Here is a 26117-nt window from a genome sequence, read left to right on the forward strand (position 1 = left end):
GGGTAGCACGGCTCCTGTCACAGCGGCTGGCGGCTTGTGGCGGTGCCAGCCGGCGTGTGCGAGTGTGTGTGTGTGTCTGCGCGCCCGCGCCTGGGCGGACCGACCCGGAGCGGCGGTGCGACTCGCGGGGAGAGGCCGCTCCGCACGGGCGCCCGGCCCGCGGCCGCTGCGGGGGATCCTCTGCAAACTTGCGGCGGGCGCTGTCCGCCCTCGCCGCCTAGGCAGCCGGCACGCGTGCGGGGCGCGGTGCCCGCGGCCGGCCGGGGCGGCGGGGCCGGGCCGCGCCTTCGCCCTTGGCCAGCGCCCTGGCCAGCCTCATGCAGCCCCCGCGCTCGGGGCCGCAGCTGCCCGGCTGCCCGGGGCAGGTCCAGGACCGGAGCCGCTCCACCCAGCGCCTGAGCGCGGGCGGCGGGATGCCCCGCGTGGCCTGAGAGCGCGCCCGGCGCCCCGGCGGGAGCAGGAGGCGGCCCGAGCCGGGAGCTCCCGGGAGCGCAGGGCGCCCCGCGCCGCAGCCTCGACCGCACGCGCCGGCGCCCGCCTGCCCGCTCGGTCCCGAGGCCCGGCCCTGCCCGTCCCCAGCGCCGGAGTGCCGCGGGGCCGCCAGCCAGCCGCACGTCTGGGCGTCAGGGGCATGGAGGATCGGCGGGCTCGGAGCCGCGCCCCTGAGTCCCCGAAACTTCCGAGCGGGCGCCCGTCCGCGCCGCTGCCGCCGCCGCCGCGTTGCCTGCCGGCCTGAGAGCGGGACCATGGATGAAAGGTTCAACAAGTGGCTGCTGACGCCGGTGCTCACTCTCCTCTTCGTGGTCATCATGTACCAGTACGTGTCCCCCTCCTGCACCAGCTCCTGCGCCAACTTCGGGGAGCCGCCCCGCGCGGGGGAGGCCGGCCAGCCCGCCGCCCCCGGTGCCGCCCGCCGGGCACAGGCGCCGCTCGAGGACCCGGAGCGGCGGCCGCAGCTGCCCCCGCCACCCCCGGGACCGCCCGAGGCGGGTCGGGGGGCCGTGGCGCCGGAAGACGAGGACGAGGAGCCCGGGGACCCGGAGGAGGAGGGGGAGGCAGAGGAGGAAGAGGAGCCGGACCCCGAGGCCCCGGACAACGGCTCCCTGCCCCGGTTCGTGCCGCGTTTCAACTTCACCCTGAAGGACCTGACCCGCTTCGTGGATTTCAACATCAAAGGGCGCGACGTGATCGTGTTCCTGCACATCCAGAAGACCGGGGGCACCACGTTCGGCCGGCACCTGGTGAAGAACATCCGCCTGGAGCAGCCCTGTAGCTGCAAGGCGGGCCAGAAGAAGTGCACCTGCCACCGGCCGGGCAAGAAGGAGACGTGGCTCTTTTCGCGCTTCTCCACCGGCTGGAGCTGCGGGCTGCACGCCGACTGGACGGAGCTCACCAACTGCGTGCCGGCCATCATGGAGAAGAAAGACTTTCCCCGCAACCACAGCCACACCAGGTACCGTCCCCTGCCGCCTCCGGCTTCCTGCCCCCTCCCCGACCTTCTCCCCGCAGCAGCCCGGACCTCTGGCCCTTCGGCTCTGCCTGGGCGGGCTCGGTACTTCCCCGGCGTCTTCCCGCGGTTGGGGCAGGGGCTTTGGGAGCGGGGACCGGAAGCCTCCGGACAAGTGCCCTGGTCTTGAACTCTCTCCTGCCCCTCCCTCATCCTCCCTTCCCGCCACCCCCTCTCACCTTCAAAGGTGTCCAGGGCCGCCCTGTGTGTCCTTCCTTGTGCCTAGCACGGTGTGGCGCCCCTCAGAGCAGAGGCTTGGAAAAGCCTGTAAGGGCAAGGAGAGGCCTGTGTCCGATGAACCAGGCCAAAAGAATCTCGTGCTTAAGTTCTGTGAGTGGAAGCCCAAACTGAGGGAAAGGCAGCGCGGGAGTTTTCCAGGCCAGGTGAGGCTGGAGAGAGGAGCCTAATTCCTCTGTACGTGGCCTTTGGGTGCGGGCTCACCAGCTCAGGAACCAATCCTCTTGATGGCACTTTGAAGATACAAGTTCAAATTCCTGCGCTACCTTGATAACCCTAATGCTGGAGGTGGTTTTTTTTTTTTGCTGCTGAGCAATGCCAGGGTTCTGACTCCTGCTGTTCTCAGCAGATGCCTGCTTTCCCCCGGGCCAATCAATCCATCAACTCGTCACACAAGTGTTTGTTGAATGCCTCTGGTGTGCCTGGCAATGTGCTGAATGCTAAGTGGACACAAAGATATAACAAGTAACATCCCTTCCTTTCAAGATAGCATGACCTTTCTCCCCCCACCCCCACCCCTTAAATAGTAATACTGCTGAGAATTAGGAAAGTTTGACATCTTAATAGCCAGTAAAACTGCTTACATTATTAACATCCTTTGAGAGAGGCATAGGCTTAAGAATTTGGTTGAATGTTCTTTCTGCCCATTGCAATTTGAAGATTAATCTGACATGCTTGCTCAAGGGGCTGAAATATTAAAAGCTTGGAACACTAGTTTATTGAAGTTTTTATCTCAAAGGTTTCAAACAATTTGGTGTATGGAGATAGGAATTTAAAAACCCAAGCTCAGTATGTGGATATCAGAGAGCTTTTTGCATTTGACATTATGGAAGAGCTTCATTTACTGGCAGCTACCCAGATTCTGGAATTCACCGCCACTGAAGCATCTAATTCTACTTCATTTCTCCAAGAATGAGCAAAATTTCATTATGGGATTTTTTACTCTGGCAGTTTTTCAAATGCTTTCTCTCCTCCCTGCTCCTTTCCCTGTTTAATGGAAATTGGTTAGAATAAAAAAATGGCTAGACTTGGAATGAAGGCATTAAAACTTCCTTAGTATATTTTAAGGCCCCTTTGCTTTTACATTTTTCCTACTGTGTAGTGTTTTAGATTCTGCCTCTCTGTTTTAGCTTAAGACAGGTTTTCAGTTAATTATTACTTCCATACTTCTTAACAAACAAGAATTATTGCTTCAGTGAGAGGGAATGTCTGTTACATTTTACCCAAAATTGTCCTTTCTGGAGTTAGACCTTTAGATATTAATTCCCGAATAACCCCAAAGAGTTCATTAGTCTGACTCCCAGCCTCCATTTCCCCAAAACTAGAGACTTCGATTGTCATATGAAATTATCTAATGACTCCTCAGTAGGTGTCAGCATTATTTGCTACTGATGTGTGTGAAAGTCTTGTTGAATGGTGAGGATCTAGGAGGAATTAGAGATTATGGAATCTGAAAATAATAATGGGATTTTTTTGCTTCATGATGAAATGATGCTGCTGTAGACCCAGCGTGTAAATTACAGCAGTAATGTTTCACTTCTGAAGGAAATACTCAAGATGTCTCTACTCTGTGGTGGAGGAAGATTCCACCATGGCTATTAGAACATATGGTTTCTGTTGCACAGTCAGATGCTTCCCTTTGTTTAGTAATGGACCATAAACATTCATTTCTTCCTGACTCCCAAGTGATCAGATAACCCCCCTGCACTTGTTTACTTCTTTTTTTTTAATTTTTAATTTTTGCAGAAGTATTTTTTTGGGGGGGGGCGGTAGCACTTTTTATAATCGCTCTTTCTCACCCGTTTCTCCCCTTCCTGGTGTTCTCAATGACGTTTCTTCTCTCGATGTTGTGGTTTGTGTGAGGTGCCCTGCCTCAAAAGCTGTGCAGAAAAGAATTGAAGAGGTGTTCAGTAGCATCTTCCTCACCCAGAAGACTGAACTGGTTGTCTGTCACTGGAGTGTCTGCGTGCGGCATTCTACAGCCAACTAGATTAGCCTGGATACTGCAGGGTACATTTCCACAATGCAAAATGGCAGATAATCTATTGCTACATAATGGGAACAAGGTTCTTCTTCAAATCGGGCTGCCTCAAAGCGAGATAAAGAAGCGCATCATGTTGATGTGGGCTCTCTGGTCTCTTTGCTTTTGGTGTTCCCCCCACCCCCAACCCCGGGCCTCCCGTCCCCGTTTCTCACAGGGGTCAGCGCCCTGGTGAGTCATGGACTGGGTCAGAGCAAGGATTCTGGGGGCAGATGGATGTGGTTCTTGTGCTTACTGGCTGTATAACCAGGGGCAAGTTACTCTTTCTGAGCCCTGGATTCTTTATCTTTAAAGCATAGGCAATTAGGAGTACTTTTCTTGCAGAGGTGTTACGGAACTAAGTGAGAAAATGCATGTAAAATGCATAGCGTAGTACCTATTCGTGGTATAATATGCTGCTATGAAGGACTTAATACTTAACATGCAGGTATAGAGTAATGCATTGGTTGTTAACTGTAATAAGGGTATTTTCCCAAATCAAGGCCTTCTTTCACAGAAGGATCTGAGGTCAGTTCCTTAGAGCCACTTACTGCACATCTTCACAGTAATTTATAGAGATGACGTTTTATCATTGTTTGGGTTGAGGCAGAACCCCAAGTTTAAAACAAATAAATGTTATCATCCAAAATTATGGACATTTGGGCATCAGGCGTTGCAGGGGCCAGAACGAGAAACGAGGGTGGGAGGGGCACAATGTACTTGGCACATCTTCTGCTGGTGAGCAGGAGCGCCGCTGGCATGGTGAGAGCAGGGGAGGAGTGGGAAGCCAGCTCTAAAAGGAGCTGCGTGGGGAGCTGAAGCAGCCATCCTACGGCCTGGAAGACCCAGGAGCTTAGAAAGGCCTGATGGCTGGCGGTTTGGATCCAGCACAGAGGGCATTTTTGGCCACGGAAATGGTTTAGAATAAGATAGAAAGCTGATAGGAAGATGGCATACCCGAAGACTGCTTTTAATCATATCACTGATGATTGCCTCCCATTATTCATCTTTCGCTTTGTTCTCCAATTATATATTTCTTCGTTGTGGTATGTTGTTCCCCTAAGTATACCTAGGTGGTTAGAAGACTTTTCTTCACCATTGCTGAGTGTGGACAGAATCATAATGTCTCATGACCAAAAAAGGTCTAAGGAGATGATAGTCCAGTCCCATCATTTATACAGCGAGTGGGGAATCTAATCGTAGGGGGGTTAAATAATAAGTTTGTTCCAGAACACTTATGTCTTCATTTTAGTAAGTTATAGTCACTGTTTTGCCTCCTATGTACTATGAAGAGTATAGTGGAGAGTGCCTCATGTGCCTACTATGTGCCAGGCACTATGATAGTTCCAGAAATACAGTTTTGGGCAGACAGTGTCAGCCCTATGAGCTCAGGTTCCTAAGGGAAACAGACCTTAATCTTCTTTCGTATGTGAGTACCACTCTCATTCTTAAATGATGTTGGAAAGAGATTCCGTCCAAACCTTTTGCAGGTGGGGTGGCCACTTTCCCCTTTCATGACCTGCATTCTGTCAGTCCTGTTGGAGTAGTGGAGACCATATGAATATCGTGTTGGACGGCACCCTCTATGCCGCAAATGGTGCAAACCTAACTCACAATCTAATCAGAGGGGAATTAGTGGCTTAATAACCAGACCACAGGAAAGGCAGGGGCAGAGTTGATTTTAAGAATGACTGGAATGGGAGATTTGGGGTCTTTTCCCCCCACACTCTTGCATGTTGAACTCATTCTGTCCAATTGGCTTATTCTGTGAAATGGGTAAACGGCTATTCCTGTCTAGGGCCTCCACAAGCTGAGAGGGAAGCAGGTCTTCGCTGAGGTCCCGCTCGGAATCTTGGGGCAGGACGCCAGGTTGGAACTTGTGACTATTCCTTCAGCCAGTCAGTGTGGCCGGGGGGTGAGGTCCTCTGATCCTCCATGTATCACAGACTCACCCCGTGACTGGTGCGTGCTGGGGAATCCCAAGAAGGGCAGTTGGCACAGACACGGCTCCTGGGTAGACCGTTGGGTTCTAGACTTCTAGACAGTCCTTCCAACTGCGTCCATTCTAGGTGGGTGCAAATGAGAACTGAATGAGTCTTCAGGTCTCCTCTTTGCATTCTGTTTAGGAAAAATCTTAAGTCCAACTACAGCTCCGGTTTCTTTGCAGTGTCTGGGAACCATGTCATAGGAGGACTAATTGAAGGCACGGATAATATTTAATAGGGAGTTGGGAAAAATAAAGAGAGATATAAAAGTTGTCTTCAAATGCTCAAAGGAGGAAGACGTGGTGGATGCAGGAGACTTGTTTGTGTTTCTCCCAAGGACAGAACTAGGGTGGGTGAGAAGTGACGGGGTAAGGATGTCGACCCTAAGTAAGAAAGAACTTCACACAATGTGCAACTGTCTAAATAAGAATATATTAAGAATATTCTCTTCTGTGAAGGGACATGCTCCACAGCAGCAGAAGCTCTAGGTATGACCTACTAATTTGATGCAAAAGAGAATCCTTCCAGGGGACGAGCCCAAGGCTGTATGGCTTTTTATGTGAAGGTCTGCATTCTCATCTAAGCCGAGGGCAAAGTATCTTTCTCCTCTCCTGCCCCATGCTGGAAAAAAAAAATCCCACAAAACAAAACAACCCTCTTCCCCAAAGAAAAAGGATTATAAATGAGCCACACAGTTCTCAATCATTTATAAATATTTCTACCAAGGAAACTTTTGGTCAAGCACAGCCTTGATGGTATAAACTGTTTTACACAGTCAGGGCCAAGAGCAATAAATCGGCCCTGTGTACTTGAACGCCTGCTTCCGAATAATAAGTATAAAAAGGTGAAATGAGAAAATAGAAGACAATTTGCCACAAAAGCCCATAACCCCTTTGAAACATCATCCAGTTATTGCTTTTTCTTTAGACAGGAGGCTGGGGTGTGTAAGGAGGCTGCGGAGCTCTGTTTCAGAGACGATCTAGAACATGACGGCCTGTACGGCTTTCTCGAGCAGAACCTCCTTGATGTCTCTTCTCATTCGAAACGCTGACCTGCAGAGGAGGTGGATTTCCACCACCAGGTTGGGGTGCGGTGGGATCTAAGGGGACAGGAGACTGTCCTGTCTACGTGCCACCTGCACTTACATGTTCATCACAGGCATTGCTTCTGGTTCAAACGGCCGATATTTGCTACGCATCGGAAGGAGGCTGAGTGAAACCCTCTCAGTTGTTTTCAGTTGTGCAGATAAGGCTGGAGGAGGTAAATGGTAATAGGTGATTTATTTCTCTGCCTTTTCCTCGCTGATTATCTTGAGATTTTTTGAAACGGTTGTTTTTAGGGAAATATAAATGTGCACGTGATAATTGGAAGCTAGGTAAATCTAGTCCCCAACAATGTGGATTTGCTTAATCTTAGACTCTTAAATTATTATTCCCCAAAGCTAAATATTATCATATCATTTTGACTAAGGACAATCAGAGGCTTATGTCATTTGAAAGTTATTTATGCTTGATAATGAATTAAACAGGTTTAATTGAGACTGGCAAATCCTAATGTGATTTTAAGAGTCATGAAATAAATTAATTATTGGGCTAAGAAATAGGTTTAGTATGACAACAATTAAATGGGGAACCCAAATTGATGTTCTGTAGTAATCATTCATCTTGTTTTTGAGTTCAATTATCGATATCATGTATATATTTTCTGTTGATTTTAATTGACTGATTTCACTCTTTTAATTATAGCCAATAATTTAACTATGTTGGGAAGTCTACTAAACATTTTGCTTAGACAATGTTATTTATTTACGTCTTCCTCTAGCAAATGTAGTTGCTCGATAAAACCCAGGTGCCCAGCACAGAGATGTGCCTGTAGAAGGTGCTCAGTATTCGTATGTTCTAGATGACCTTGTAAGACTATGAGCAGAACTTGACAAGATGGTGGTTTTTTAAGAGATGAAATTGTCAGATGTTTTGTATCATGACTCTGTAATTTCAGGTGCAAATGATTAATTCTGATATAAATGGTTCATCGCTGCCTCCCATAAATAACAAGGTATCGACTCCCCTTGTTCTCTCGAAGAAGAGTAAAAGTAAGTGTAGAGGCCAGGGCTCGCTGGATCATTTGAGGAGGTTTCCCCTGTTAGACATTGTGTCACGAATCAGAAATTCACGGACCCGCCTCTTGGGAAGGCTAACGTCATCATTCACTTTCACTTTGGGAAAGATAGCCTGAATGAATGGCCAGCATGGGAACTTTGATGTAGGATATGGGGGAGGGGGATGAAAAAGGATAAATACGGTAAACTCTGGATTACGACAACTAGCCAAACTCAGATGGTCAGGATGGTTGTGGCTCAAGACTGTGATACTGGAGAGCAATGGGGTGAGACCCCGGGTTAGGAAAAATGTTCTTGAGAGAAACTAGAAGAAATCAATGACAATGTTATCACTCACTGAAAATTACTGATAATCGGGCTGATGCCCACTTTGTGAATTTGGTTAGGGTGATGTCTAAGAGCGTATGGGCTGTGAAGCCAAACGAGGTGGAGGTTCATCTGGCTCCACCACGTGCTGTCATTTAACCTGGAATAAGTAAGTCAGGGACCTGCTTCGCACGTCTGCCTCCTCTCTGGAAGGTGGGAGGAGCGGCACTGCCTCATGGTCTATGCCACAGAGCCTGACTCATAGACGAGGTAGTGAGTGTTTTCTCATTGGACTTGTTGTGGAGATTCGTGCTGATTTGTGTAAAAACAAAACGATAGATAAACCTACACTCTCCTTTTTTTTTGAATCTGGCACTTTTCATTCTGAATAATGCAAAAATAAGTTTGCAGGCTGTTAGAGCCATGCCTGATAAACGTACATTCTTAAAATACCACGGACACTCAATGGGCACTTAATACACATTGTTGAATGGCAACTTGTGGTTCTTCTTTTCTTCAGCATATCGTTTTATTTTTCTTTTATGGGAAATGAATGAAACAGCAACAAAAATGTTTAAATACATATAATTAAATTCATAAACGAAGCAATCCTGCAGTGAAATTGAATTAGTTGCCTGTAGGGACATAAATATTTGTAGTTCATTGCTATTATTAATATCTTAGCTTGTTTTTATTGCTAAGCATTGTATCATTTGTTGTCAGAACCTTGCATTTAACACCATATGTTCATCGTTGCTCCTGGCCTCTAGTTTCTTTATAAACATCAGAGGGGATAAATGCTAAGCACCTTGATGTCCTCCGTATGTACTCATTAGATTTTACCGAGTATTTCTTCCAGCGGATTCAATGTTATGGCTGGATCACTGTAAACCTGGATGATCGCTTCTGTGTTCTGCGGGCTTTAATGAGGAATTTGTAGAATTCTATAGGCTTACTTCAGAAGTGAGGACATAGACCTAGAAGGAAGAATAAACATGACATTAAAGATGGACATGCGGTGACGTAACCCGTTCCTGGAAACGTCGAGGTGAGATCAGCATAACCCAGTAAAGAACAAGGTGACATGCCCAGGAAGAGAGCACAGGCAGTGAATGCTGAGTGTAAATTAGAGGGATGCTACCGAGGAGGGAGAGGAGAAGGACAAAAGTAGTCAAGGTGAGGAATGAAATTCTGAAAGAACTGAATCAGAAAGAAGGTAATATTGAAAGTGGAGGTCAGAAATTTATCCTGTATGCGCGGTGTGTCTCATTAGAACATTTATGGGAAGTAATCACCTATCTAGGGGGCTTTGTGACTTGCAGTGCCGGTGTATTTAAATGCTGCTGATGTTCTTTTATTTACTTCCACATTCTTTTTCTGTATCAGAAAAAGGTATTGCAGAGGGACTGGTCACAGAGGTATGGATGGGGTAAAGTTGCCTTGGGCCCGAGGTGCCTTGCAACTAGGAACTAGGCAGGCGAAACTGTGAACAGCCCTGGGCGTCAGTGGCAGAGGGAGAGAACTGTGATGTCAGCATCCATTGTCTGCTGGAGCTCAACAGGAGCTACCGTCTGGATGGTAGGAAGGGCTTCCCCGTAGGAGCTGTTTGTGGAAGGCAGCTACTGCCACAAGTACAGAGCTGAGGCACAGAGGAAGGGGTGGGGGAGGGACTTGCTTGACCACTTTCTCCTGCCCCCTGTCCATCTCCCCCCATGGTCTTCCATTGGCTGAATCCACCTGGAGGCTGCTACAGTCCATGCCTTCAGCAAGGCAGAGAAGGATGGAGCATGGATTTGGGGTTGCGAGGGTAGACGGGGTGGACATGGAGAATGACGAGTCCAGGGCCTTATAATCGTTTGAAATCTCTTCTCATTCACTTTGTGAATGTCCTGTTTCATTCTAGAAATGACACCAAGGTCAAACACCCTTTCTCTGAGCACCTGCGCCACCTGTGTTTTGTATGGACTGTTAGTGTCCTCCTAAGGCATGGTGGACGCAGCAAAGGACACTCAGCTAAGGAGCAGTCACCACAGGCAGGTGACGTTTTGCTGAGTAATAAAAGTAATAGTAAATTTGGGTGTTTTGTCACATTAGTACCCCAGAGTCAGCTGGTAATAGTGACAGATGTGGGTAGTTAGAGCTGTAATATGATGCATAGCACACAGCACACATTTTATATTACATCTGTGTGTAGTATTTTATGAGTTTGAAGTTATATAGTTAAGGGATGACAAAATAGTTTGCAAAACTGGCTGTAGTTTTCAAAAAAGCTTATTTATGAGCCGAGGTGGTTTCTGTTGCTTTATTTTCTTCCAAGAGCATTAAGAACATTTATGTGGCTTTAAGTCTCTGAAGGTAAAAGGTGAGGAAGAACAGGAATTGTATTACATTCAGAACGATTCTAATGTCTTTGGTTTTAAATGACTTTTGAAACACCATTTCCATACTTATTTTGGGAAAGCTAGGAGATGCCTGACAGGATGCACGCATGCAACTCTGGGCTAAGCATCATGAACTTGGAATCTCCTCACATTAGGTACCGAAAAGTAGTTAAGTATAGTTGGTATATGATAAACTTGACACAAGGCGTTTGATACAAGGACTCTCAAGTCAGTGGTTTAATTCCAAGAGTCAAAATGCCATGAGCAAAGCACAACTCAACGTGGGTATTTGTTGATGACAAAACGATATTCAGGGCATCATGTGTACCCAGTACGTCTACTGGGATTGGAGAGGATGTGCCAAGTTCATTTCTCCCAGCCAGTGGAGGGGCTCAAGTTGCTGGGAACAACATTCCCCATGAAGAACATCCCAACTTCCTTCCTCATTTTCACAGCGCCCCCCCCCCGCCCCACGCCCTTTGCACACAGTCCTCTCTTTTGTTTCCCAGGACACCGTGTTGTGACCTGGCTAGCTAGGGTCGGCAATGGTCTGTAAACCCGAGGACCCCTTCAGGCCCTGGCCTCTGTGAAAGTTACTTGCCGTGACAGCATTGCCCCGGAATTGTTTTCAGCTGGTTGTGAACATTGTTAGCTCTCGGGAACCTGTATTCCATTCAGCTGGGTTTAGGTCCGGTTCTCTTCAGGGGCCTGGGACAGGTGTCAGAGAAGGTCTTCTTTTCCACCTCGCTTCTTTGAGTTTATCATTGTGCCTTCTGTGTGTGCAGTGAAGCAAGTGCTTTAGCAGATAGTTTTATTTCTAATGTTCCTATGAATAAACATTTCTATCCATGGTTCTAGTGATAAATATCAAATGTATATATAAAACATTGGACAACATGAAGGAATTTAGATATACTGGATGTGTCAAATTTCTGATGCATTTAAAAAATTTTTTTAAAGATTTTATTTTATTTTATTTCTTTTAGAGAGGGAAGGGAGGGAGAAAGAGAGAGAGAGAGAGAGAGAGAGAGAAACATCAATGTGTGGTTGCTGGGGGCTGTGGCCTGCAACCCAGGCATGTGCCCTGACTGGGAATCGAACCTGCAGCACTTTGGTTCGCAGCTCGCGCTCAATCCACTGAGCTACGCCAGCCAGGGCAGGCATTTAAAAAAATTTTATTGTTTATGCTATGACAGTTGTCCCCACTTTTTCCCCCTTTGCCCACCTCTGCTCAGCCTCCCTCCCTTGGGCAATCCGCACACTGTCCATGCCTGTGGGTCCTGCGTGTATGTTCTTTAGCTAATCCCTTACCCTTCTTTCATTGACCCCCTCTCTCCACCCCCTCCAACAGCCGTCAGTCTGTTCCGTGTATCCCTGCTTCTGCTTCTGATGCATTTTTAATCTAAAAATATTTGTCCACTGCTTTGGCCCCATTCTCCGCCTTTTAAATTCAGACTTAAGCCTACACCACTGCCAAAGATAAATTTCTTTGCTCTGAAAGTTTTACTCTCCAAGTTCCTTATGTGTGCTATAAAGAATAATTAATGTAATGAAAAAATCGATATCCTGTATAAATTATTTAGGCTTTACTATCACTGTAATTTTCTTTTCAACACCTATTGATTGGCAACAATTCATTTGTTAATTTCTTCCTAATAAGATATTCATTGTATTAGGTCTGCTGTAGTGCTGTCCCTGCACTTTCCCAAATAAGCCGTGAATTACTAATGACGCGTGGAACCGGTGGGCCTACCAGTGAGTGCCGTGGGACGGGAAGCAGGCCGAGGGGAGTCGTTGGGAATGCTGTCTTCCTGAGACATTGTGCCACCAGACAACCGCTGACAACTACAGGAGTAGGTTCTCGGAGATATCAATTTATATTTTATTTTTTAAACATTTTATTTATTTTTTAAAGATTTTATTTATTTATTTTTAGAGAGGGAAGGGAGGGAGATAGAGACAGAGAGAGAAACATCAATGTGCGCTTGCTGGGGGTCATGGCCTGCAACCCAGGCATGTACCCTGACTGGGAATCAAACCTGCGACACTTTGGTTCGCAGCCTGCGCTCAATCCACTGAGCTACGCCAGCCAGGGCTTCAATTTATATTTTAAAATTTTACATGGATGTTATTTTTCCAGATAGCTATGTGTACGTTTCCTGTTTCAGGTTGATGTTGAAATCCCAAATTCTTTTTTATCGGGGGAGCCGAGGATGGTCATCCCTACCTCTCTCTGTAACAGCGCTCTGAATGCATTGGTTATTAAATGCTCTTTTGGCAGCTGTCCACTGAACTACTTCAGAGGAGTGGGAAAACCCGGAGACCTTTTGGAAACCCAAAGAGATCTGAGCCCACGACGTCACGCCTGCCAGGATTCATGGCAATGAGAACGTTTGCATCAGCTAATTTGGACCAGAGAGGCAAAACGGTGCCCTGAAAAGAGAGCTCTAGACTTGTGGTCAAACAAGGGTTTGAATCCGGGCTTCCTCATTGACTTGCTCACTTATTTATGGTGTGGACTTCTTGCCAAAGTGTAAGTTTCCTGAAGAGGGTGACTGGTTTGCTTCCTTCTGCATTTTTAGTGTCTGGACTAGTGCCCGTGAAAGAAAGTAACCGCAGATGAATTTACTAATTTATTGGGCAATTTGGATAAGAATATTTGTCCTTTCTGCTCTTTTCACACTGGTGTGGTTTAAGGAGGTGGCTGTGAGGGCAACTGGAGAGCATCAGGTGCCGTACAATTTAAATTCACCTGGACTGTGAGCAGCCTTTTGGTATTAAAGTGGAAATGGAAGGAGAGTTGGATTTTGGAAATGCAATGCATATATAAGTTCTATAGAGGGTTTCAAAACTTGGGAATGACAAAGATGCAGTTGACAATATGCAAAATACACATTCCACTCAACAACTTGTTAGAGGAATGAGCAGTTTCTTTTAAAACCAGGATGTAATATATCATAAAAGCCTTATCAAAATGCATGTCTTTTCTGGAGACCGTCAAAACACCTTTTTCTCCCCAAAGATCTGGCATAGATCAAGGTACAAAAGTTTGTTTTCTCATTGCTTTACCTTTTTGAGAAAGTTATCCTGAAGTTGCTATTTTCAGTTTTGTATTTAGAACTTTATCATTATTTTTATGTGACAGCTCTATGCTATAGCTATCAGTTAATGCGTCCTAAAAGTAAGCTGAGAACATAACTCTTCTTCATGTGAGCTAATTTAGGATGTGATCCTCCACTGAGCTATTCACTACATACTTGATTTTGCAGTTAATTACAAAAAAAAATCAAGTTAGTTTAGAAAGAAATATCTTCCAGTATCTACCAGAGAATAATTTTGCTTACTAATGAGCTGGCTTTCTTATGGGAGGCGTGCCCGGTCACCCCCAGGAGGGTGTACACATTCGCATGCGCAGAGACCTGCATGTCCTGGGCTAGGGCGGATGAAGTTCATCCCATAAGCTGATGGAAAACTGTGACAGGCGTGATGACTGTCAGGAGGAGGTGATCCAGAAGTGGGGAGGGGGCATTATCATGTATTGAGCTCTTTTTTAAAAAGATTTTATTTATTTATTTTTAGAGAGGGAAGGGAGGGAGATAGAGAGAGAGAAACATCAATGTGCAGTTGCTGGGGGTCATGGCCTGCAACCCAGGCATGTACCCTGACTGGGAATCGAACCTGCTATACTTTGGTTCGCAGCCTGCTCTCAATCCACTGAGCTACGCCAGTCAGGGCTATTGAACTCTTTAACTTAACAGCAACCCTGTAAGGCAATGTCGAGGTATCCCCATTTTACCGACGAAGAATCCAAGTAGGATGCCATGAGCTCCATTTAACAAAAATTCAAATTTAAATCGACTTAATAATAAGATACGTTAAATCTCGTAACTAGCCCAGCGAGAATTGGCTGAGTCTGTCTCCGTGGCACTGGCCAGATCCAGCGAAGCAGAGAGGCAAAGAGTGTAAGTTGTGCAGCACAGCTGCGGACTTAGACCCTGACTCTGCCACTCATTCCTGTGTGACCTCACACAAGCGGCATGGACTCTTCAGCGTTCAGTCTCTCAATGTGTGAACAGTGAACAGTCTGGTATTAGCGATGGAGATCTTACGAGTTAATGCACACATTGAGAGGAATACGCTCACTGGCAATGGGAATGGGACTTCCAGGATTCGTTCTTGAAAGTGGGGATAGGGTTACCCTTTCTTGAGTTCCAAGTGGACAGCAGAACAAACGAGAAGTTCTCCCAGCAAGGGAAAGGCGGTATGTATGTTGGAAAGGCTACCAACAGTATCGCTGTTTTAGAGAGACACATGGCGTGAAATTGTAAAGTTAGATTTTAAATCCAGGCCTCAACTTCCAAGTTCTAGCCTGTCCAGTGATTCTAATTGACATCTGCTAAAAGCCTGGCACTTCTGTGATTGGTTAAAGAACTGGGATTCTTCATTTTTTTTATTCATTCATTTGTTGGTTCAGTCAGCTGCAACATACATTTCTTGAATGTCTATTATCTACCAATCACAGTTTCAGTGAAATCAGAGGGGGAAGAAATAGTCATTATTGATGATATATTTTTGACTGTTTACTCTGCTCTTGGCAAAGTATCTTATGTACCTAAGCACCCGCGTTGAGTAAGTGCTGTTGTCATTTCCATTACACAAAGAAGAGAATGAAGTTCAGGGATGTTAAGGGACTTGCCCATGGTTGCAGAACTATTCATTGGTGGGGCATGTAGATATTTTCACTCAGGTGTATCTTATTTCAGAACCACATCTCTTAATTCCTAGGCTCTGCTGATGCTGCAAGTATTTGAAAACTATGTGAGCTGGTAGTAAGCGCACAGGCAGGAAGGAGCAAGACAGAACCAAGGTCAGACCTATGGGCGCTACTATAATAACCTTGTTTTCTGGTGTTTGCATTTTGTGCTTTGACATCTGGGGCCTTGCTGACCCTGGCGGGACTGGCCCTCCCCGGCTCAGCTACTGTTTAGAGAGAATGGATGAATGAACAGGCCTTTCATATGAAAACCAACCAATCCAGAGCCCATACCACAGCCACTTGCTTTCTCACGCTCTTACTCCAGGCCTCTATTGCCCATGCCCTAGTCATCCCAGGGCCAGGTCCCAGGCAATTTAGGATGGCCCAGAGCCCACCGTGATTATTCACACTGGCCAATCCTAAAATCTCTCACCCTGAGTCACTTGTTCCTTCCCTTGGAAGCCACAATAAAGGTTCTTGTCCGCATTTCCCCCTGGTGTCCTCTGCCTCCTGAATGAGCCCGGTGCTTCCCCGGGCAGCATAGACCCTATGTCTAGGTGTCTGTGAGTATAAACAATCTCCCTTAATGACAGTCATTCACATGTCTCCTGGGCTTAACACACGTGCATGATTAGACCAAATCCTGAGTATCTTTAAAGCTGTTACCGAGAACGGAACTCAGACATAGGACAAAGAATCTAGTCAGAGCACAAAAGTGGTAGAAAGTGGGTTCTGAAACAGTACAGAAACCAGTGTTTAGAGTACAGGTGCAAGGTCAGGTTCAGTTCAGACTCGTTCCAGGGTCGGTGCTCTCACATCCACTGTCGGGACTGTGGGTTGGTTCCAGAGACGGGAGTGGGGCTAAGTCTCCAAGTCAGACGGTTCCAAGCTAGAGAAGGACATGGGTGCAGGGAGAGGAGGGAGAGGCGGGAAGGGTTAGAATTGCAACACCAAGCAAAACACGAGACAGCCAATTTGTTATAATTTAAATAATGTCGTGAGAACATTGACTGGCTGACAATAAAAATACCTAATTTTACTTGGAAGTCATTCCTTTGTGTTGCTAGCTAGCTGGCTGGATCGACTGATTCATTCGTGGTCGGACGCAGCCCGACACCAGGCATGGGGAGGATGCAGACCGAGGAGAGGACTTGTGTTGGCTCTCAGGAGTGAGATCATGGTTATGCAAACCACAGGCACAATGCCTTGGAAATAGTTACATCACAACGGTTAAGTCGGGTCATGGTATTGTAATCGGAACTCTGTATAAAAGTTCCAAAGAAGGTATGTGAAAAGAAAGGCTGAGTGTGAATATTTGCGGGAATGAAGAAGGCACATAATAAAGGCAATGGGTTGGCCAAAGACATAGGGTGATATTGGGGTGGGCATACGTAGGGGCCCTGAACATATATGCCTACATATATATGTATGGATGTTCATATGTATGTGTGTGTATTTGTACATATGCTGGACTGAGGAAATTATTTCTGATTCAGTATCAAATGTAGAATAACTTAAACAGCGATGGCTTCATAAATATGTCCATAAATTCTTTGATGCTCTTCTTTTCAAGAGGTGAAGCTTCGTTCCTCGCCCCACCCCTGGTATTGACTTCAGCGACTTGATTCTAATGAATAGAATTTGATCAAAAGGATGAACTGCCACTTCTGAGGTTAGGTTGTAAAAGGTTTGTGGCTTCTGTGTTGGTGTTGTCTTTTCTCTCTCCTGGATCCCTTACTCTGGGAGAAGCTGTGTTCTGAGCAGCCTTATGGAGAGGCCCACATACCAAGGAACTTGAAACTCCCTCCACATACCAAGAGACTTGAAACTTCCTGCTGATGGCAATGTGAGTGAGCTCGGCAGGGGACCATTCAGTGCCGGCAGCCGCCGCCCCCGGCCCCCGCCCAGTCCTTGGAGACTGGAGCCTTGCGAGAGACCGAGCTACATCTGCATGCTAACAGAAATGATAGAGCAAACAGGAGTGATTGTAGGAGTGATGTGTTTATGACGATGAGAGATGATCTGATCACAGAACACAGGATTGCATCTGTCTTCTTCCCTCTTTGACAGAAACAAAGGCAGAATATTTGAACACAGAAGCAGGAAGGTTGGAGAATTGATTGTTGAAAGATGAGGTTGCTCTAATTTGATTGCATCTTCTTTACGAAGTACGAAGCAAGGTCATTAGCTGAGAGTGGGGAGGAGAGGGAGGGATGTTGGAAATTTGAAGCGAGCAGAGAAGGTGTGAATAATTATCTCAGAAGTTGGGAAAACAAAGTTCCTAGGGAAGTAAGCTGTCTGGCAGGACTGAGTTTTGTTCGGAGACCTGTGATCGTAAGTTTGTTACCAGTCCAGTTAGCGTGGCTCTGTCATTTTCCTCAGCAACATTAAGCTGCCTGATGCAGGCATGGAGTAAGTGCACAGATGGATTCACCCAGGATTGGAGTTTTAGTAAGGGAGGAACAAGGGGGTTATGGCTGTTTGCAAAGGAGCATTTATAGGGCCAGGACATGTGGTTTAGACTGGTTAGGAGCTAAGCAAGATACAAGGGTGGTGACAGATAAGAAAGGTGGTAGGGTCAAGCGTTATGGTTGAATGCGGAGGTCTTGCTGAGGCTGGGGAATTGTGGGAGATGCCATTGTAAGTGTGCTGGACCATAGGACATGATATGGTCAGAGAACAGCGTGTTGGAAATCAGGATGCTGGAGTGGGTGCCGAAACTTACAGGGTCTTTGTGCATGGGTGCCTGGTGGGAGGGAAGAAGTGGTAGTTGGAGCTGAGAACATCAAAGAATGGTGGGGACCAGATGTTGGAAGGATTACCCATGTAAATGTTGAAGTCAAGAATGATGGTAAATGTGGACTTGGAAGGGAGAGTAAGGAGCCCGGTGCCGGAGGTCAGGAGGTACATGGTGATAGCACCCTGGGTTATGAAGAATAACATGTATTCCTGAAGATAGTGGGAACGTAATTCCTCAATTCAGGCTTCTAAGCTGTTGAGTTTTTCAGAACTGTGATGAACCAAAAGGGACAAAGGGGAGAGAAGAGAGCCAAAAAGGAAAATAAGAAAAGAAGTAGCAGTTGGAAGTTAACAAGAGGTGGAAGAACCCAAATGTGCCTCCGTGGAAAAGGACAAAAATTCCTCATCTTTCAGTGTCCTGTTTGGGCGTAGGAACTCCCATGTGAGGAGGTCGGAGTGCAGCATTCCACGGAAAGTTGCTTATGACGTCCGCCAGCCATATAGGTATCATTTCATGACAGTTATCAAGAAACAGTTTCGTGCAGCACTCTGTGTTTTTGAAAGCAGAAATGAGAATAATACGTAGAAAGTTCCCACCTGAAAGCATTCCTGGGGTGTCCAATCTTCTGGCAACTCTGGCCCACCCTGGAAGAAGAAGAGTTGTCTTGGGCCGCACATTAAATACACAAACAGTGATGAAAACTGATGAGCAAAAAGAAGGCTTTAAGTAAATTTACGATTTTGTGTTGGGCTACGTTCACAGCTGCCCTGGGCCGCATGTGAACGGGCCGCCTGTGGCCCATGGGCTGCGGGTTGGACACCCCTTAAGACTTGGTCACAAAGGGTCCAAGATTCTGTCCTCTGAAAGCTTCTCTTGTGGGGCGCAGCTGTGTCCCTGTGTTGACAGATAACACAAGGTTTTTCAGGAGAGAGAGAGAGAGAGATCCTCCCAGGAAGTAAAACCTGACCGTTGGCTGTGAGCTGGGCCCTAGACTCTGGAAGCAAACTCAGCAGATCGTATGTCAAGATGTGAGTAGATAGGTTTCTGGGAAATAAGGGTTTCTTGAGGAGGTAACTCACATTCATAGGGAGGATTAGACTGTTTCAGACCACTCACGGTTTTGATGAGCTGGGCTTGGAGGAGGATGCATTAGGGGATAATTAGTGTGGTTTCCAAAAGGTTATGTGTTGCTTATATGCGCAAGGGGCTTCTTTCTTTGGCCGATTGGCCTGTGTTTTGTCTAAAGCTTGATTCTTTCCACATTGAGAGAGCTACTTGCATTTATTCACACTCTGGTATCCTCTTGTTCTGTTCTGAATCATACGGAAGGCAGTACAGTAATGTATGCTGGTGGTAGTGACTTTGAGGGATCAGCAAGGTCAAGAGGGGCCGTGGAAGGACCTAGGGATGAAGGTTCAAACATGGCCTGAAAAGCTGGAATAGGAAAGTGCCAATAGTGGATGTGCACAGCAACCAGTGTTTATTAAGTCCTTATACTTAGTGTTTGATAATACGACAAGTTTGGGGACGTGGAGGTGGCTTAGGCCCTGATAATTTTTTAAAAAACGTCACTTTTTAGCCCTGGCTAGCATAGCTCAGTGGATTGAGCTCGGGCTGCGAACCAAAGCATCGCAGGTTCGATTCCCAGCCAGTACACATGCCTGGGTTGCAGGCCACAGCCTCCAGCAACTGCATATTGATGTTTCTCTCTCTTTCTCCCTCCCTTTCCTCTCTAAAAATAAAAATAAATAAAACCTTAAAAAAAAGGTCACTTTCTTGATGGGAGACTACAATTTTTGTGACTAAGATACCTGTGAGTAGATTGGAAGTGCTGGGTACTGTGGTAGGCACTGGCGGTGCAAAGAGGAGTCAGAACTTGCAGGGAAGAAACTGAAAAATGGACGATTGGAGTGGAAGGAGGGACACACCCTCCCGGCCAGTCCAAGGAGGTGCAGTGAGAGCAAAGGGTTAAGGCACAGCCTGCAGGGGCGGCAGAGGCCTCCTTGGAGGAGAGGGAGCGATGATAAAGGGTCATCAGAACTCAGGATAAAGAGTGGCTAATTTTGCCTGCAGGGCATTATGATAAAGACTTCAGAAGCTGTGATTCAAGAACTGCTCAGGACGTAACCTTGTCAAGGAACTTCTTCCAAGTCCTTGCTCGCCCCTGTACGTCTTGGATGTGTCCTGAGGACACGCTGTTTGCTCTGCCCTGACCAGTGATTCAGTTATACCGTCAATGATTGATTACTAAAAATCCTGGCAGTCCCGAAGTTTGTGAAAAATGATTACCTCCTTCTTTAATTTGAAAGAGGACTCCAGGTGACCTGGGGGATTGCTCCTTGTCAGTGGGACACCAAGGGGGGAGGTTTACAGTGTGTCCTGGAGGAAAAAGGTTGATTGCACCGTTTTTAGCATATATAATTAGGAACAGATGAACAATGCTATTCAATTATCATGCAGCTTAATTACTTGTGAATGTGCATATTAAGGTACATAACCTTCCTAGGCTAACTGCCTACCTCCAAAGACAATTTAAGGAGGATTACCGAGTTAAAATAGGACAATTACAAATATGAGTAAAACCAAAACAGATTAAAAGGAACAGAAAAATGAGTGTGCTGAGCAGCTAAGTTCAGCTCATTCGTGCAGTTAAACATGAATGTGAGCTTTCGGTATCTTGACTGCTAAGACGGAAAATAAAATACCCATAGAGAGCTTTTGTCACTGGGTTACATTTGTCTCAGGAACAAAACAAAACACCTTTTTCTGACCTCTGGAAGGAATTTCTTGCTTTCAGGGACAGGGGTTGGCATCGTGAACAATGTCTCACACTAGTTTTGCAGGAGATACAGAAAAATTTTTCGAAAGGCTGTTATTTCTATCCACTCTATAAAAGAGATATTGGCATATCAGCATGAAGCGTCTAAAGAATGTAATGAAAAGCATTTCATTCACTGTAGTGACAAAACGTAACATACCCAGGAGTTAGTTTCTTTGAGGATCTCACCATGACCTGGGTGGAGAAAACGAGAGCCTTTCATTGGAGATACGTGCATGTGTGTGTGTGTGTATCATGAATAAATAGGGAAATGTTTCCTGAATGGGAGAATGAATATTGTAAAGGTGGTAAATTTTTTTATCAAGGTATTTTTCAAATTCAAGAATAAAAAAATCTAGTCTTTTACTTGACTAAATCATTCTAAAACATTCTGGACAAAAAAATTCTGGACAGGATACCAGAAATATTATGAAAGCAGACACACGATGAGGTAGAGTTAGTCCCAGATAGAAGCCGTGTTAGAAGTGATCGTTAAATCTGCATCTGTGAATGCGTAGCTAGAAGTGTACATAAATAGGAGAGAAAGCCCCAGGAACGGGGACAGTTATGTTTATGAGTTGAATGTATGATATAGTAGCTATCCCAGAGTAGAGGAAGGAATATTAATTTAATAACCAGTCCCCCAACAACATTTAGAAACACAGCAAACTCGTTTAGAGCCGTGTCTCATATAATAAACTGTGTTCCACCTAAATTCAATAGTTCGGCATGAAAAGTCACTTATAAGCTTTGGGATGACATCAAACTGGGCATGTTTGAGTTCCTTGGAAAGAGTGATCCTTTCCCAAATATGAAGGGATAAGAAGCCTGTTAGTTTTGTCTGTATTAAAAACGTGAACCGTGTGCAGTGCAAGCAACGTATCTGATGTATGACCATGGGAAGGAAGGAGGAGGGCAGAGTTTTGGTGGGTCTGGGTGGGCAGGGATACCACAGCCACACGCTAGCTTAATTCCTGATTTATTTAGCTGAGGACTGGGCTTTGTTGGGAGGGGGAGGAGGTCACACAGAGCAGGAGCGGATGCAGCGGATTCCAATAGCTCTCTTCTGTGTGTGGAGCTTCTAGGAAGGTGGGCGCATTGGGGCTGCGGCTGGTGGCACTGTCCCCACAGGGTGGGGTCCCTCCAGGCCTGAGGAGCTCGAGTCTTGCTGTTCCTCATCTCTTTTGTTCTCAGAGCTTAAATCCATTTCCAGGGGTAAACTACACAAAATGTGTGCCCTTAAAATGTAAAGAGGCATGTACAGAGATCAAGCCCTCCTGTTTCTCGAGCCATGCTCACCTGTCTCAAGGCCTGAGCTTCACCTGCGGGGAGAAAGCCAGCTCTGAGCCCAGGGGTTGCCGAGCCGGGTCCTAGAACCTTGCTTTCTGGACCCCAGTGGCAGAACACACCGAGTAGGACGGGGAAGGATTAATGACTTTCTTAAAGGCAAAATGGTAGGAAAAACTATTACATTCTCAGTGGATAATTGGGCAAAACTTAGCACAGACCATTTTTTTTTCATTAGGAACCTCAGTTAATAAGTAAACAACTAGGAAAATATTAACCTCATCTGGAAGCAATGCAACTAAAACATAAATTAAAAAGTAACAGGCCACGTACACCTACTAAGCTAGTCAACGTTACAAAATATAGGCATAATATCTGGTCCTCATGAAATCGTGGTGAAATGGCTTCATTTGCGAGTTCACAACCTCCCACTGCTGGTTTTTGGGAAGCAGTCAGACTGTATGTCAGGAATTAAACAACTGCCCATGGCCGCTTGTCCCAGGGGCCTCACTCTTGGGAATTTATCCTAAGGAAATAATTCAAGAGAAGAAAGAAAGAAACGAACAAACCATATGTTCTGAGATGTTCCACCATTATTTTAATGGCAAAGAAATGAAAAACTGGGGAACACCCAGGAGTTTGCATGGTCGGGGAATGAATGGTTAAGCTAAGGTACCATAAATTGATGGGATGCTGTTTCCCCATTGAAACGGCCGTCCTGGAGAGCAGCATGTTGGGAGTTTGTGATGCCCTGTTCAATTAGACACAATATGGTACCTACCCAGTGATGGGCTCTGTGTCCATATTGCCAAGTTCTATAAGAATGCATAATAAAATGAAAAAAGTGAAAGTGTGGGTAATTTTAATTTTTTGTTTCCTTTATTATTGTTAAAAGCAGCATGGGGTGGTAGTTAACAGTGTGGGCTCTCACATTGTTGGGGACATATGCCAGTTCTTCTACATAGTAACTGTGGGGAGTTACTCACCATATTTGTGCTTCATTTGTAAAATGGGCATAATAATAGGGCCCGCATTATAGAACTGTGAGGGTTACATGCGTTACTATTGGTAAAATGCTTGGAAAAGTGCCTGGCATATATAAAGCATCACGTCAGTATTGTCAGTTGAATCTAATAAGATATAAAAGGAAGTAACCCCCCCCACAAGAAACAAAACATTGTTCTTCTCACAAAACAACATGACCCAAGGCAGAGTAAATAGACATTGATGTCCCAGAAGTCTTTGTGGAGAGACCAAAGCCATTGGCACTGGACCCTGCCCACGAGGAGCCTGATTTTACTCGTTTCTATAACATCCTAATTCATGGCAGGCAATCAATAGATGTTTTTTTGACTGAATTGCCCAGATATGTGGCTTTTTGCCGATCTGGCTTAATAATTGGCCAGAATTTAGGCAACTGTAGGGCTTGCCCCTCCTTGACCTTGAGACTCATCTCCCTCTCCACTTCAGTGCCTTTGTTCAACTTACTAGTTTTTCAGGACTCAGCACAGGTGTTGTCTGTTCGTGCTGGCTTAGGAGCTGTTTCTTGGCGAAGACATGGAACCCTGTTGGTATGTGTTACGGCATTTATCATATTATAGTCACATTTTTGCTTAGTTGGAACTCACCTGCTTCTTAGTGGCAGGGATCAATCTAACTAGCTCTCACTAAAAGTGGTGTTTACTTAAGATGCAGGCCGGACACAGTGGCATCTGGAAGTCAGGCACTAGAACAGCGGGTGTCAGGAGGAGTCCTGAGAACCCGGTCAACTTCAGGAACTGGGCAGCGGGAAGACATGAACCCTGGTTGTCCGTCATAGACAGACCACATACTCTCTTCCTTCACTGGCCTCTCCTATGTGGTCGCTACCTGACTTGTTCTTGATAGGCCTAATTATCAATTTTTGGCGGAGAAACCTGCCCAGCTGGAGTGTGAGGGCGGTAGAAGCCTGATGATGAGCAAATGGCTGTCTCCTAATCAGTATCGGCTAGTCTGGGGCAGGCGCTTTGAGAAGGGGATAGCGACCGCGTGGAAAACTCCCCAGAACATGTTTAATGTGTAGTTGTTTCCTGTCCCCACTCGATTCCCAAACCCTAAGTTTTTCCGTGGATGACACGTGTCTTATTTATCCATGCACTCCAAGCAGTTGGGATGGTGTCTGGCATGTAGGAAGTGCTCGATCTGTGTTTATCGAACTGAACTTTCAAATATCTGCTGGTTTGCTCATCATAGCAAATGCTAAATTGTAATAATTTTCCGGTGGGTGTCTGTACGCCGCTATTTTAAACCGTTGATTAAAGAGGAAGGCTAGAGAGGTGCAGGTGGCAGAACCGCTGTGATCTGGTTGATATCATCTGGCTTGTGTTCTCATCATTGGCTTATGCAGGGGAGCTCAGGGGAACTTGAAGTTAGGCAAACATATTTAAGGATCAATGGGAGTTTATATGAAGTCATGGGAAAGGCATAGATTTTGGAGTCTACAAATTAATTTTGACCTGGAGCCTTATCGTTGACTCCATATATGAACTTGAGAAAGTCACAAAATTTTCTGAGCCTCAATTTACTCATCTGTACAATGAGATAAGTAACTCAATCCAACTTGCAGGATGGAGTATTAAAGGAGATTGTGAAATGGAGTTTCTAGGATGTAGTAGGTATTAGTAATTTAATTCCCTTCCCTTGTCTCTCCTTGCCTCTTGCCTCCTTAAGTGCTTTGAGAGTTATTCTGAATGGAGCCTTAAGAGTCCTGATTTCTGTAGCATGAAAGAGACTGTTTTTGGCCTGAATATTTCATAAGACAAGGACTTCCTGGAAACTGCTAAAAGAATTAACACTGTAAGATGCCCCCTGTGGTTTAAGCATATCAAAATAATAGCAGAAGAATTACAAAAATTATAGTAAGTATCACAAAGGGAAAATAACCTTTGAAAACAATAAATGAAAACTTAAAAAAAAACCAAAAAACCCCAGATCTCCCTGGGAAAGTGTTTTAACACCAAAGAGGAAGGATGTGTTTGCAGGGCCAGGCATTTGCACTGGTGGAGACAGAAAACAGATATCAGGAATCACAAATAGATAAGGCTGAATGATGATACCCACTTGAGAAGATAGAAAAGACATAATATCTATAAAAATATGCAGTGATGATGAATGACTGCAGCACAGGGAATTGCTGCAGAAATACCAACAAATAAGACAGGCGACAGAGGGTAGGCTTGGGGCCCTGGAGTAAAGATGTGCATTCTCTGTACACTGCGCCGCTAGGTGACTGAATTTAAAAAAAATGCAGTGGACTGCATGGATCTCGAAAATAGAGGTACATCTGTGAAGAACAGGGACAGCATTGTGTCCCCCCCAATTCCTCTGTTGGAGTCTTAACCTTGGCACCTCAGAATGTGACTGTATCTGGAGACAGGGCCTTGAAAAAGGAAATTGAGTTTAAATGATGTCATTGGGGTGGACCGTAATTGAACGTGACGGTTGTCCTTAATAAGGAGAGGAGTTTGGGACACAGACACAGGCGGAGGGAGGGGCATATGAAGACCTGGGGAGAAGAGGAGCCATCCCAAGCTAAAGAGAGAGGCCTAAGAATGATGCCAACCTTGTCAACTCCTTGAGCGCAGACTTCTGGCCTTCTGAATTGCGAAGGAATGCACTTCTGTTGTTTAATTCACCTAGTCTGTGGGACTTTGTTATGGAAGTCCTAGCAAATGAATACAGATACCAGAAGCAAAAGTGGTGATGAAAACCACAGGAAAGAAGCAGAGACTACTTCTAACCCGGAAAAGAAGAAATAAGGAGAATTTAGGGAAAACGTTGGAATGCCTTCTATCATTACTTCCTAATTAATGATATTAGAGGCACTTGCCGCAGGACTACGTGTGGGAAAATGTGAAGGACTCGATGACTAACTTATGATATTAAATGTGTGTGTGATTCTGTATATAGGAACCCCCCAGAA

General features: G+C 45.8%; 1 protein-coding gene across 3 annotated transcripts in view; it reads left to right on the forward strand.

Annotated features, from left to right (window-relative positions):
* Positions 1-634: 634 nt before the first annotated feature.
* Positions 635-26117, forward strand: part of HS6ST3 (heparan sulfate 6-O-sulfotransferase 3) — a 610147-nt gene continuing 584664 nt past the window's right edge. For all 3 annotated transcript variants that reach the window (XR_006785717.1, XR_006785718.1, XM_045839209.1), the window contains exon 1: positions 635-1453. Coding sequence is in view for 1 of the 3 variants with exons in the window: in XM_045839209.1 (XP_045695165.1) it covers positions 747-1453 (707 nt within the window). In the remaining 2 variants the exon portion in view is untranslated. The remainder of the gene's footprint in view (positions 1454-26117) is intronic.

Source organism: Phyllostomus hastatus, unplaced genomic scaffold (genome assembly GCF_019186645.2).
Source record: "Phyllostomus hastatus isolate PE091 unplaced genomic scaffold, TTU_PhHast_1.1 phas_contig_29, whole genome shotgun sequence".
In the NCBI taxonomy this organism is placed as follows: Eukaryota; Metazoa; Chordata; class Mammalia; order Chiroptera; family Phyllostomidae; genus Phyllostomus; species Phyllostomus hastatus.